This window comes from Arabidopsis lyrata, assembly GCF_000004255.2.
Source record: "Arabidopsis lyrata subsp. lyrata unplaced genomic scaffold ARALYscaffold_2, whole genome shotgun sequence".
Classification (NCBI taxonomy): Eukaryota; Viridiplantae; Streptophyta; class Magnoliopsida; order Brassicales; family Brassicaceae; genus Arabidopsis; species Arabidopsis lyrata.
In genome coordinates, this window is record NW_003302554.1 from 4458482 (window position 1) to 4472995 (window position 14514).

The following is a 14514-nucleotide window of genomic DNA, read 5'->3' on the forward strand; positions in this document are numbered from 1 at the left end:
TTTAAGATTATTTCATGAATTTTATAAGATTATAACATACAAACAAATTAAGCAAGAAATAATAACGTCCATGACACAGAATTTGATTCCTCTCCTATTTATCAATACTAGAAATGGACCCACGCGATGCGTGGGTTTAATAATATATACTCAATTTTGTTATAGTTTTGTAAATTACATTATTTTACATATTTTTTTATTACAATACTGTTTGAAAACTATATGTAATTCTATTGGTAAAAATGGTTATATATATAATATAAATGTTATAAGTGATAATTATATATATTTACACGTCTACTTATAATATACTACATATATTAAACGTTTTTTTTTGTATTGACTTAGTATCGTATGATTGTTCATTATATATTTTCTCTTTAAGTGCATGAATTCTTATGCATAACATTTTCTTTTATAATTCTAGAAACTCAAGTGTGATCTCTATTTTAAATCTGGTTTATCTTTTCCAAATTTATATCTTTTTTTTTTGTCATCAATTTATATCTATTGTATTTACAAACAAAAAAGAAAAGATATATATATATATATATATATAATTATATCTTATTTTTAATATATTGTCTTTCTCTTTAGAAATTTAGCTTTCTGAGAATAATTTTGTCACTCAATTCCGATATTTTTATATTCTCTTATTTTTATTTTTATTTTTTGTTTCTATCTTATTAAATTTAATGTTGTAATTGTGCTCTTTCTACCTATATTTGATATTTTTAAAATAATATTTTATAGTTTTAATAAGTGCATAGTGTTTGTATTACTATCAATTGCATTTATAAAACTTTATATTGTATTTTTGATAAGCTAAAAATTAAAAGTATACATAATTTTATTTTAGTTTTGTTTTCAATTATTATACACGATACTATCAAGCTATATTTTAACATTTTGTTTACTATAATTTATAAACTAATCAACTATTATTTTAATTAGTAATACTAATATGTCATAAGATATATCATATATCTCTAATTCACTATATATTAGTAATATGTCATAAGATTCATCACTAATATGTCATAAGATTAATCACTAATTCACTATATATCTAAAAAATGTATGTCTTTTCAACTTTCATACAATTTTTAGAAATACCCAACATATTGATTTTTAAATATGTCATGATTCATTACTATATATATTTTTAAAGCTAATAAATGTATGATCTTTCAACTTTCATACAATTTTAGAAATATCCATCATATTGATTTTTAATATATCAATTTTAAAACTGAAATGTTTATGAGTTTTTAAATATGATTTATCTTAAACATTTTCTCGCTAAAATTCAAATTATATTATTATGTATAAATTTATATTTCTTTTTTTTTTACTTATAATATTAATTCATTTGTATTATAACTTAAATATTTTTAATCATAAATAACAATAAGTAAAAATAAGTATGTATTGAATGAACATTTTAAATAAATTTTGACTTTTAATTTTTAATTAGATGCATGCTTAGGTGGATGATGATGTGGATAGCTTATATGGAGAGAAGACTCTCCCATTATATATATAGATTCAAATTATATTATTATGTATAAATTTATATTTCTTTTTTTTTTTTACTTATAATATTAATTCATTTGTATTATAACTTAAATATTTTTAATCATAAATAACAATAAGTAAAAATAAGTATGTATTGAATGAACATTTTAAATAAATTTTGACTTTTAATTTTTAATTAGATGCATGCTTAGGTGGATGATGATGTGGATAACTTATATGGAGAGAAGACTCTCCCATTATATATATAGATTATGGTAAATGGGATAATGGACCGGCTTGTTGTGGCCCAAACCCAAAAAATATCTATTAACGATGTCCTCCTAAATTAATACCAATCTATTTATGAACTTTCTACTACACTTCCACAAAATGTAGCCGTTTCAGCTCTAAAACTAAACCACAACACTGGAGATGTGTCTTTAGTCAAGTGGTTAAGTCCATTTGACTCCGCCTTCCCCATCGGAGTTCGACTCCACTAAGTCGTGTTATACACCATATAAACCCTTCAAGAGGCTTGACAAAGAGCAATGAAACAATTGTAAATGTGCATACAAGTTAAATGCAGATCTGAAGCAATCAAATCTTTTGACACTTGGGATAGTACTACAGACAATGTCATCAACTTTACATGAAGCATTCACTCCAAGGGAATGCACCATTTTACCAGTAACATAAATTACAAACAGTGGAGATCATAGTACAACTCCAGATATGAATGTTTTATTTTGTCCGGGTTCGAATATTACAAGTTGCTACGACAATCGATCACCAGATAAATGAAGTCCAGGTGTCTGATCTTCGAACTAAACCACCTCAGGCAAGCCATCTCCTGGAAGTAATATAGGTTTCCAGGTGCACTGGTGAGTTAACTTGTCAACCATAAGAAAAATAAAAGACGGGGGAGTTAAAAAACGTCTGCGGTGAGGCAGTAGATTAGGGCCTGATCTTGTTGAAACGCCAGGCCCTTAAGATCTAATGAACCAGTGGGTAGAGGGACATTTACTAAAAGTGGAATTGACCCATCACAGATACAGAGTCACGCCTACAGTTGGAATCCTTGGTGTTCAGTGAAAGACTCGAGAACTGAGAGTCGAGATCTTTGCTAGTAGCACGTCCGCGACTTGCTGATGGTTTTTGAGTTTGTTGTTGTTGCTGATACAACACTCGTAGTCTTCCAATCTCTTTTTCCAACACTTCTTGTTCCACTAGATAATAGAGAGAACTCATGAGGTATACAATCTTAAGAACCGTTGAATCTTGATAACTAGCTAATATTAACAAACTCATACTCTAGACTACAGTTTGAATCTAAAGAACCTCAAAGAAACTTTTTTCAGATGGGTGCAAGAAACTTACACTGTTTGATAAGCTTCTCCTGAGCTATAGTTTCAAGTCGCTGCTTAAGAGCTTTATTTTCCATACTCAGAATAAGATTTCTCTGGTTGAGAAAATCAAGTTCAGCTGAAACTTTGGAGCCTTCTGCCTATAGACACAAAAGGAATTCCTACTTCAGTGCTTCAGAAATTGTAATCTGATACATATTTCACTTACTCTCTCTTTAAATGTAAGATTTTTTGAGCCTTACCTGCAATGTTTGTACATTTCTTTCTAGCTCAGATATGTACTGGAGCTTACGGACCCGTGATCGTTGTGCAAATTGCCTGCAGGAAGCAGAAACTAACCATGTTATGATACAGAAAAATTAAAGTCCACAATTACTAATCATTTTTCAGAGCTATCAGTATAGTTAAGAGATCACATACTGTTTGGCTCGTTTTGTGTTGTCAGCTTCATAAGTCACAGGCGGTGGATTAGAGTTGTTTTCCTCAAAAGATAACATTTTCGGGTCATGAGAAAGAGGTTCGGCATAGTTCTTTCTTTCTGTTATTACTGTTGCATCTTGAGACATATATAACGATCCCATGTTTTTCCCGCCAGCACTCTCTCGAGCGAAAGGTAGCCAAGAAGGACGAGCGCCAGATGCCACCAAAGAATCCCGCTGTCGACTCTTCTGTTTCAGAAAATTAGCATCAGAGTAGAAAGCGGCATCCTGAGCATTTTTATTCCGGTCAAGCTCCTGAATTCCTCTGTGCGTGGAAGAAACCGTATTCCTATAACTGAAATCATTTTGGAGAGTCAAACTTATGTTTGTAGCATTAGCCACATCTAGATACGCGTAAGAGTCACTTGATGAACGCCGATGACCACATTTCCGAGCAGGGCTTTCTGGCTCATTGAGAAGATCATCAAGCCAAAAAGGAAGCTCTTCTACCAAATGGCTCTCAGAGGAAGTCCGCTGGTGGTGCGTTTTCTCATCACTAAGCTTCTGACCATGCCTTGAACCAATCAAACCACTTGGAATATACTCAGAATACGATGCTGAAACACTAGGAAACGGTATTTTTGGTGGGAGCAAAGCATGCTTTCCCGGGTACATCAAGTTTCTAACACTCTGTGATCCTTTAGAGCTAGCCATTGTCACCCTTGCCTGCCAAGATAACAGTAAAGATAAATCTGACTAATTAAACCATTGCATCAAAACCCACAAAGCAGATCTTTTTAAGCTTGGCCTAAGAACCTAGTAGCAGATACAGAACAAAACAAGCAATCCGAAAGCTAAGAATGCTCTTACTTGAAGGGAAAAGGTTTTAAGACAAAATCAAGCATAGATCAATGCAACAAATCTATAGAGCCTAAAATGTTTTATAAAACTTTAGTTTCTTTGTTTGGAAATGAAAAGCTCACAACACTATAATAACTGACCAATTCAGACAAACCAGACCAGACCAGACCAGCTCATCCCACTTATGTTGCTTTATCATTAAGCTATATCAATATAAACACTTGTCTTAGACACATAATTACAAAAAACTAATCATCTATCATCTTAGGTAATCAAACTTCTTACTCATCCAAGTTCATCAACAATCTTTTTCCATCTTCCCACATTTTCCCACTTATAATATCAAGAATCCATAAAAAGTAAGTCAAATCCAAAAGTTTCTTTTTTTAGAAACTATGAGAATCAGATAGATACAGATTTGATAATTGATTCTACTTCCAACTAAAAGAAGAAGAACAAACTAACCAGTCGGAGACAGATCCAAATCGGAGAAAATTTCAGAAAACAGAAGTTGAAAATGGTAACTCCGGCTTGTTTCTTCCACCGGAGATCTTCTCTTTGCTTCTCTGTCTTATCGTTGATGGAGAAGAAGAATCTCTCTTGAGTCAGAGGAGGAGGGTGATAGAGAGAAATTTTGGAGAATTTAAGTCCTTAAAAGTAAAATAAAAGCCTTCTCTTTTGTTTTTCTTACTTTTAGTATTTAAAAATTGTTTCAAATACTTTATTATATTTTACAATTTGACCCCGATGTTTAATTTCCGCGGATTTTTGATTCAAAATCAAAAGTTTCAAATACTAATTTAAATTGGAACAAGCTAGAAAAAGTCTATTTATTTCCCTTTTAGTTTAAGGCATAACTTGCTTTTTAGTAATTGTCTCATTAATCATGGAATTCTTTTTTTTTTTTTGGCCCAATTGAAATGTAAAATTAAGTTATTAGAGGTACAGATATTCTAGTTTCGCTATAAAAAATTTCGTTAGGATGAAAAAAAAATAAGAAATTTTGTTAGTTACTGTTAACATACTCGTTTCGTTTGCTGTAGTTGGCTTTGATCATTTGAAGCGGGGAGGTTTTGTTTGATAATTCTATTTCGTTAGAGATCATGTTTTATAGTCTTTGCTTCTCGTTTGCGTTTTTTTAGCATTTAATTTTGATATTTTATTAGTTTTTTTATAATTTAAAATCTTGTTTCCAATAATATTTAGTTATTCCATTATTAATATTATATTTTTGTGGTATGTAGAATTAGTACTAGAGAGAAGCTGAATTGTATTCTCAAACAATGGCATAATATGTTTTTCTTTTCAATAATTTATTATATTATAAAGTTGTCGTGATTAAAAGTTTTATCTACAAAAGAAAGTTATAATATAGAAAAGAACATAGATAGACAAAGACATTAATCTAGTTACAATTTACACGTCATAAACACTACCCAAAATGAAAGAGGATCTTTTGTCGAAGATCATGTTTTTAGCATATGGGCCATTTATTTATTAATTTTATTTATTTATATAATGATTGGTGAGTTGGAATTGATCTGTTACCTAACTTAAAAGTGCAACAACATGGGCCAACTTGTAGTTTTTTATTACATTTATAAGTTCACAAAACATTTATATATTTATAAGTTCACAAAATGACAAAAACAAAAATGTAGTCTCAAATTTCTATTTTCTCAAACATGTCTCTCATTAACTTATTTAAATCCAAATCTCTTGTTCCCAATCCAGTCTGTGGCGGCCCCAATCTTTCCACAACCTTATGATGTCCATTATTGTTAATCACTGTGTTAACTAATCATTAATCACTTCAATTTTTAAATATTCCTACTTGTTTAACCACTTTATATAAATAATAATCACATCTATATCAAAGACTTGACCAATAATTTTCTACTACTATTCTTAGCTCCTTGCATATATGTATTTATGAAGCTTGCGTGTATTATTTAAAGAAAGTGGGACGAGAAATAGACCATCACTATAAGAAAATTATTGCATGTTGATGAAAAGTAATAGATTAGTATGAAAAATAAAAAAATAAAAAAAGTGTATTGATAATCCGTAAAAACTAATATAAAACGTGTAACAAACTGTAGCGAAGTAATTCGTAATGGAAGATTTTTAATAACTACATAAAAATCGAATTTAGCCACGAAAATTTATGTGTTAAACACTTCTACATCTATGATCTATGTGGTTAAAATGTGAATCGTTACAGATTTGTGAGCAACAACAATGGGCAACAAAGTTTTGGAGCACTAAATGGGCAACAACAATGGCTAATAAATATGAATCCTTCGATATTTGTGGATAGTAAGAAGCTTATGATATCTTGAAGAAGCAAAAGTTTTTATTGCAAGATGCGTTGATGTGGACGACCATCGATTTTCTGGCCTATGCTGGTGGTATCCAAGTGGATGATGTATGAATTATGAGACATATCTTTTTAACTATCCTGCAATGGGAAAAAAAAAATTGATTAATTTGTTTTAGAATGCTTAACACAATCTGTTTAGATTTTATCCCACGGTTTTTCATATATGTGATCCGCCCTTATTGTAGTATTATCGAGACAATGGATTTGGATTGTTTCCGTTGGGTCGGTTATGTTTACCCATATTTCGAATAAACCTATTAGAATGTTAAGAATGTCCCATATATATCGGAGGACGAAATATTTTATATGGGACATATGGTCTAACATTTTATATGAGTTTCTCCACTTATTACCAATTGCTTTTAGTCCATGATTCCTAACAATTTGTTAGTGTTTTTCCTTTCGAAAACTATCCTTACCTGTAAATGTTAGACCATCTTTATTGATGGTCTCTTAACACAACTCTTAAGTTAAGAGATATGTCTTATAACTAACAAAAGTCTCTAAGTTAAGAGACTTTAAGAGACTTTTGTTAGTTATAAGACATATTTCTTAACTTAAGAGTTGTCCTAAGAGACTATTGATAATGTTGCTCTTAGAACTTTCCGAACAAACACACCCGTGAAATAATCCATCTTCTTAATTTACACGTAAGGAGGTTCTCTACAAGCGAATTAACCAAATTGAAAGGCTTTGTATATACGACAGTCCACTATGAAAGTAATGAACATGAAAATTCATTGAGCTCAATTGATGGATGTGGTGATTACCATAATGAATAAAGAAGAGTATACTTTGGTATTTGTTGTATTGGAAAGATCAACTCAAGCCTAAAATGATGGCAGCATGATTGCATATATTTATACAAATGATAAGTAATAAATGTATTTTTATACGAAATGATTTAACTACTTGTAAATGTGCAACGAGTTTATTGTTTCACCAACCCTAAAACAGAGTCAAAACAAATAAGAACTGAAATGAGTTAGCACTGATGTGGCCATACCCTAATAAAGGATAATGGTGAGGTTACTTGGAAAAGAAGTTAAAAGCCCCCATGAATTTAGAGGAAAATATCTTAATATAGATAGAGGCATGGCGTAAACAGAGGCTCAAACAAAACAGCAAAGCCCTTTATATTTTCAATCTAACTCTCTCTCATCTATTGCGAGAAACAAAGAAAGCTTAACCCTCAAGAAATCAAACCCACAAAAAAATCAAATTCAATAAAACCTCTTTCTGCTCTTCCTCTCTTTTTCATTCCCATATGTTGCTTCCTTGAATTCATCTCTTCTCTTCCGAAAGAATGGGGAGCAACATCTGAGGATCCATTTGATTACCATACATAACTTATATTCAAAACAAAAACATATCTTTGTGTGTGCGCGTTAATGATGAAATAGCAGATTGAGAGCAAGAAAGAGGTAATAGCTGATAACCGCAATGGAGATTCAGAGGATGAGGCAGTTGATGTCTCTTTGGTCTAATTTGAAGAGTAGCCGCGTTTCTCTCACCGGTGGGAATCATACAGCCGCAAGGTTCTGCACTCGCTAGGCTCGCCTCTTCTCTCGCTCGCTTTTTTCTTTCTTCTTTCTCTTCTTCTTACTTCCTTTTGATTCTCTTTTAGCTCTCTATTCTATTCTCTTCTCTTCTCTCTTTCCTTTTCTTTAACTTTCAACTGTACATTTTCGCGCGCTCTCTTTGTCTCAGCTTTTAAGACATAACAAAAAGATATGGTGTTTGTTACTGTCCAAGACTTTCACTCCATGTGCCAAAAGCATTTTCACTACCTCTTGAAAAAGAGAGACTGCCCGAGCTCCTCTATAAGCTCTGCGGATACTTTCCTCAAGGCTTCTCGCTCTGAAGTCTTGAGTCTCTTTATGAGATCAACGCTTTTGGCTTTGTTGTTTCTGTCATTTACTTGGTTAAGTCTCCTCAAATATGGAACTTCTGCAACCGCTCCATCTAAGTCGGTTGAATCTGACCTTCCTGAATTACTGCCTTTGCTTCTCAACGATTTGGAGAAGGAAGGTCTCTTTAAGATGGGAGATAAAGCACTCTTCCTAAGTGGAGGAGATGATGAGGTCACTGTTTCTTCATACTCTCAAACAGTGATCGAAACTGATATGGTTCTTGTATCTGCAAGCAATCAGGAGATGCAGAGCATGGTCCCAGATGAGACCTTTGATTTCGCCTTTGCGCATTCTCGTCACATTGACTCTGCTGAATTTATAGACAGGACTCTTAAAGTTGGCGGCATCTTTACCGTCCAACTCAACCTTCAAGATCTTCCTCCAAATTTCTTGAAACATCCAAACTACGAAATAGTCTACGTAAAGAGCTCTGAGTACACGGTAATGACGATGAGGAAAACAGGGGAAACAGAGCATAAACAGAGCTTAGTCGCCCCCGGGAGAAAGCTTCTCGGTATCACAGAAGAAGAGGCCAGGGAAAAAGCTTTGAGAAAGCTAGAGGATGTTCTCCTTGAACCACCAAGAGCAGCTTCAAGGAAATCAAGAACTTACTTCAAACGGACACGGTACCTCCCGGACCTTATGGGAGACAATTTGGACCTCGAGAGCTACTCAAGGCGGGTATTTATCGATGTGGGAAACGGAAAAGGAAGCAGCGGAATGGAATGGTTTGTTGAAAATTACCCAACAAGGAATCAGAAGTTTGAGATGTACAAGATTGAGACGGTGAACGATGAGATGAGCCTAGAATCTGAGAAAATGGGCATGACGGAGTGGCTGAAAGAGAATGTCAAGGAGGAGGAATACGTGGTGATGAAGGCGGAGGCGGAAGTGGTGGAGGAGATGATGAGGAGCAAGTCGATAAAAATGGTGGATGAGCTTTTCTTGGAGTGCAAGCCAAAGGGTTTAGGGCTAAGAGGAAGGAAGATGCAGAGTAAGAGTGGTAGGGCTTATTGGGAGTGTTTGGCTCTTTATGGCAAACTAAGAGATGAAGGTGTTGCTGTGCATCAATGGTGGGGTTGAAGTTAAAGAACATGGAGACAGAACTGAGAAGAATATTCATCAAATCAGTCTCTTTTTATTCTATTTTATGATTTTTTTCCCTCTGTTGTCTCTTTTTTGTTTTTGTGTGTTAATTTGTAATCATCAATATGTTGTTTTGTTTTATGTATTTTGTGGTGTTTAAGTTTGGGATCTGATGAGCTTAATTACATATCTTTCGTGTTTTCTTGTTGAAAATTTTCGTTTCTTTTTCATTCCACTCACGTTTTGATTTCAACAAAAAATTATTGTGGCTCAACAAGAGTTAACAGATTTTTTTTTTTTGGTAGGGAGAATTAACAGATTTTGACTGTATAATAAAAGAGCTCTCAAAATCAATTATGCATTTAAAGACTATATATTTATGAAAATAAATTTTAGTATTTTTCTATTCAATCGATTTTATGCAAAGTTTTCAAAAATTTTGTGTGCTCATGTTATTTTTATGATTATATATTTATCTTTTTTTTTTCCGAATATTATTATTATTATTATTATCACTAGGTTATGAACTCCCGCGATATCGCGGAGGAACTCATTTTCAACAAATATATTTGATTGTGTTTATGTATTAAATTATTATGATAATATATTCAAATATAAGAATTATTATATAAAATTAACTATGTTTTAAAGTTATATCATAAATATTTTCCGAATATATTAAAACAATTTATGAATAAAAATGTAAAAAAGGAGAATTATGATTAAAAACACTTTTGAAACATTTTTTATGAATGCAAAATTATTTATAAGTGACAAAATACATAACAAAGAGTTATAATATAAAGATGAGAAATTCTAGCAGGTCATAACCTAAAAATTTGGATGGAGTCGGTACTCAGAATGACCTGTGGGCGACTAAGAAATTCGTCCGAGAATTGGTGTTTTTTGTTTGCCCACTATTTTTTAAATGTAAAATTAATATTTATTCTATTATATCTATTCAAAAAAATTATAAAATTTGGTAACATAAATTATCTATAACAAACAAATAAACATTTACAAGATCTCATAAATTTACATTTATATTGATAAATTAATTGAGTAAAAAAACTTCTTCCTTATATATACATGTGACGAATTGGAATCATTGTTATTTTTCCCAATAATGAAGAAGATTTCTGGATTACTATACCATTTCAAACGGTTCATTTGTCGCTTACCATATATTTCGTATATGTAGCCATGCAATCCATATAATACGTCATATAGCTTAGTATCATTTAGTTTACTTGGTATATGTGACCAGGTGTTTCCGTTATACTTCATCTTAGCTGGCAATATTTTTTCCTTTATTTTAACTTAGAAAAAAGTAATATTAAATCAGCAGATTACTAAAGTCTAAAACTTGTCTTCTAAGTTAATGCTTTTCTGCTGAGATAGAAATAAAGAAAACCTAAAAACTGAAAGAATCAATTTAGAAGAAACTGAAAAGGCCAAAGAAGAAGAAAAAGAAAGAGTCATTCATGGTAGATTTGATGAAGGGGAAACTGCATTATATAGGACATAAAATAACGAATCGTTCAACTTCTCCGGCAATGGTGGCATCTGCTTCCATGTCTCAGACACATTCTCATTCAAACTGTAATATCAAAAAGAAAATTAATGATATACGTAAAACAATCAAGAGAATCAAACATAGACATCATGAAATACTTACTTTTTGATAAGGCTATTGATGTTCTCCCGGATTTTGCTGAAAAGGTCCAAGTTTTCTGTGGGCTGTATAAGAAAGAAACAAAAAGGAAAATAAACCAAGCTTTCTTAGTGATTTTAGTATCTAAACTAAATTGGTCAATATACTTACGCTTAAGGATGTGAAATTTGCACAAATCTTATTGAAGCATTGCTCATTCTGTTTCAGAAGCTCGTTGTCAACCCCTACATATCATTAAATGATGGCTCTTTAAGAATATTTCCATATCTTTTTTTATTGAGAATTAAATATCCTAAAATCTTGAAGATTCGTTGAATCAAATAGATACTTAATTACCATGTTGAGATGGTTGAAACACTTGTGAAGCCACCACCATATCAATAATCTCCTGAAGAAATCAAAGGTAATACAGAAATTACATAAACAAGATGTGGTTAAACCTAAATTTAGAAGAGAGAAGAGAGAAAAAAAAAAATTTAGAAGAGAGAGAGATAGATTCTATGACTAAACCTTATTGTCAACTCTGGCTCTTCCCAATCCATTGTGATCTTCTTTTCTTCTCTTGGCGTTTTCTTTATTCTGCAACAAAAACAAAATAAACCCAAAAAAAAATCAATGATTAATTAATTATCAATCAAGAAACAGAGAAAGAACAAAACTTGACGAAGAAGAAACAAGGAGAAGACTTTACGTAAATCCATCTGCTACGTATAGCAACGTCCCTGATGGTCTTGTCATGAAACCATGCAGCGATTTTCGAATAACGTGTAACAGCACTACACGATTCCCACGAATAACTTCACGAAAGACAAAACAATATCAGAACAAGAAGAAATCAACAAAATCGTAAACCTAAGTTTGATTCTCATGAAACTAAAAGCAAAAAATTTGGTCGTAAAGAATTCACAAACCTATCAAGGAGTCGAACCAGACATTCGTCTTCTTCAGAGGTCCAATTCATGGCGATTTCCGAGCGACTTATCAACGATGAGCTCTCCGACGGCGTCGTCAAGTTGTCGTTTGTCCAGGGAGGATTCTCCATCAAACACACATGCACCAAAACCACCTAACAAGACCAAAGTGAAGAAACAAAATCTAAAGCCCTAGTTTCTCGTATAAATAACGAACAATGTGTAAGTGTGCGGATATATAGCTGATATATACATAAATGAAAAAAATAAAAATATGAAATATTTAGGTAATCTTGAGAATGATAGAAGAGTTGTACGGAAATATCAAAGATATAATTATAAAAATAAATAAAAAGAACAAAAAAAAAACGTAGTCGACGAGATTTCTTTTTTTTTTTTCCCGAATTATTTGGTTTATTGATATTTCAGAGCTACAAACGGCACAAAAAGCGGATTAAGGAACGTGTCGGAACAATAAGGATGAGCTGAGGACACGTGTAACTTGCACAACCTCCGCCGCATGAGACTTCAAATCCGGTGAATCTTAGAACGTCGCCGGAAAAACTAAGCCGAACAACGAATCTTTTTTTTCTTTTCACCGATTATGGCAATCACGAGTATCAGGACAAAACATCAATATACTAATTGATAAGTCCACTCAAATTGAATCTCTGAAAGCTTTGCAACAGCACGTCAGCACCAAAATGAACGTTATTCCTCTTGATTTCTTTCATGATCTTTGATTTTTATTTTTATTTCTTTCGCGGTCGAGTAAATGATAGTAGTATAGTACTAGTAGTACATTAAAAAAAAAAAAAAGCGTAGACAAGATTTACGAAACTCTCAAAGAAATTACGAAAGTTTTTATTTTTTCTGTCTAAATCAATTTTAATTTCTTTTTTTTTTTAACTGAAATTTATCTAATTTGACCCAAATCTTGGGAAAAATAACTAGATTGACACCCAAATACTGTGGTTTACTAGAATAACACAATTTTTGTGTTAAAAGACCAAATACCCATTTTATTTTCAATTCTATTAAAATAAACTAATTAACATATAATAATTTTTTTAATTCCTCCATTTTATTATTTTATTTTAGGATAAAAAGTGGAAATATAATTTATCTGTACAGAAGGTCAGATGTGTATGCATGCATAGGCACAGCTTCACTATTTATTTGTCAATTATTTAATTCTTCTATGATTGCAAAGACAACTAAAAATGGTCTTATTAAAATATAAAAACTATTTAAGAGTTACAAAAGCATTAGATCATGACCCGTGGTGTATAACACGGATTAAATTTAATTTAGTACAAAACTTTATATCTATATATACATTTTTGAATGACTTTTAGCAAATAAATCCTGGAGTTGGACCTTATTTACGGATGAATGCCATTGGCATTAATTATTTAAATTTGAAAAATATTACTTAAAGATATTACCAATACGATTTCGAGAATCATAAATTCATATCTTCCTTAATTTTCTGAGTCATTAATGTGATAATCTTTAGGAAATATTTCTCTGTAAAAAAAAAAAATCCACATTAATGAAGGCATTAAAATCGACACTAACAATTAAATTATTTAGATGTTCAATTATTTTAAGATTCTTATATCTTATTTGATATTTTTTTTTAATATCTCATTCTTTAATTACTGCGTTTAGAATTTATTGGTTGTTACCTATTTTTTGGTGAAATTTATTGGTTGTTACTTAATAAGTAATTATGGTGCGTTTATTTTAGTTAATATCTAATTTAAAGGATTTGTTTTCTTTTATTATTAATAAATGAATAACATGTATAGAAATAAAAGATTTTTTTTGCGACTCCATAATAAAAATATTAAACTCTTATTTTCTACATTTCTTACACATAATATCCTCTTATTCAATAACAAAAAATATATATTACATATTTTTAAAAATATTTATAATATTTAAATTATATAAAAAATTTGTAATATTAATATTATTTCAACTCTATACAAATTTAATATATATGTATATATATCTTATGGGAACCATTTAAAAGAAATTTTTAAATTGACTTGAATTAAATAGCTTTTAAATAAAAGTATTATTAAAAAGAAAAATAACTAAATAATGTTTAATTTCACGGGACGGGTAATATGATGGGACGGGTTTGGGTTGATATTTATAAAAGATCGTATACCACGGGTGAATCCTAAAATTAACAATCAAAATAATCTATCAAACAAATTACATTTTGATTTTTTTAAGAAAATATAGCCCCGCGGTGTACCGCGGGTTAAATCTAGTAATATATATTTTAGAATAAATTTTGGGATAAATTGGTAGATAACCTTTGACCAGAAAAGAATTAAAAAAATAGTCTTGTGTCAGATTTTATTTCA

At 31.3% G+C, this 14514-nt stretch overlaps 2 protein-coding genes across 4 annotated transcripts; one reads left to right on the plus strand and one right to left on the minus strand.

Annotated features, from left to right (window-relative positions):
- Positions 1 to 2094: 2094 nt before the first annotated feature.
- LOC9322770 (uncharacterized protein At4g06598) lies at positions 2095 to 4880 on the minus strand. Of its 3 annotated transcripts, none has more exons than XM_021035917.1 (6): positions 4628 to 4814; positions 3303 to 4027; positions 3125 to 3200; positions 2896 to 3022; positions 2543 to 2744; positions 2095 to 2368 (listed from the first exon to the last, which is right to left on the minus strand). In XM_021035917.1, coding segments are annotated over exons 2-6 (1119 nt in total). In that variant the 5' UTR covers positions 4016 to 4027; positions 4628 to 4814; the 3' UTR covers positions 2095 to 2367. The 3 variants fall into 3 exon arrangements, with proteins under 3 accessions (XP_020891576.1, XP_002888232.2, XP_020891575.1); XM_002888186.2 differs by having other exon boundaries at positions 2095 to 2408; XM_021035916.1 differs by having other exon boundaries at positions 2095 to 2744; positions 4628 to 4880.
- A 2229-nt stretch (positions 4881 to 7109) lies between these two features.
- On the plus strand, positions 7110 to 9757 carry LOC9324296. Its single transcript, XM_002886658.2, has one exon. It carries the CDS (start codon positions 8279 to 8281, stop codon positions 9539 to 9541), a length of 1263 nt encoding a protein of 420 aa, XP_002886704.1. The 5' UTR covers positions 7110 to 8278; the 3' UTR covers positions 9542 to 9757.
- Positions 9758 to 14514: the final 4757 nt, after the last annotated feature.

What these genes read in the sequence shown, in the direction of transcription:
- LOC9322770 (XM_002888186.2), bottom strand. Translation starts at nt 4,015, where the DNA reads ATGGCTAGCTCTAAAGGATCACAGAGTGTTAGAAACTTGATGTACCCG. An exon ending in AACACAAAACGAGCCAAACA is followed by an intron (nt 3,201 to 3,302) that starts GTATGTGATCTC and finishes TGCTTCCTGCAG; the next exon opens with GCAATTTGCACAACGATCAC. An exon ending in GGAGAAGCTTATCAAACAGT is followed by an intron (nt 2,745 to 2,895) that starts GTAAGTTTCTTG and finishes TCTATTATCTAG; the next exon opens with TGGAACAAGAAGTGTTGGAA.
- LOC9324296 (XM_002886658.2), top strand. Translation starts at nt 8,279, where the DNA reads ATGGTGTTTGTTACTGTCCAAGACTTTCACTCCATGTGCCAAAAGCAT.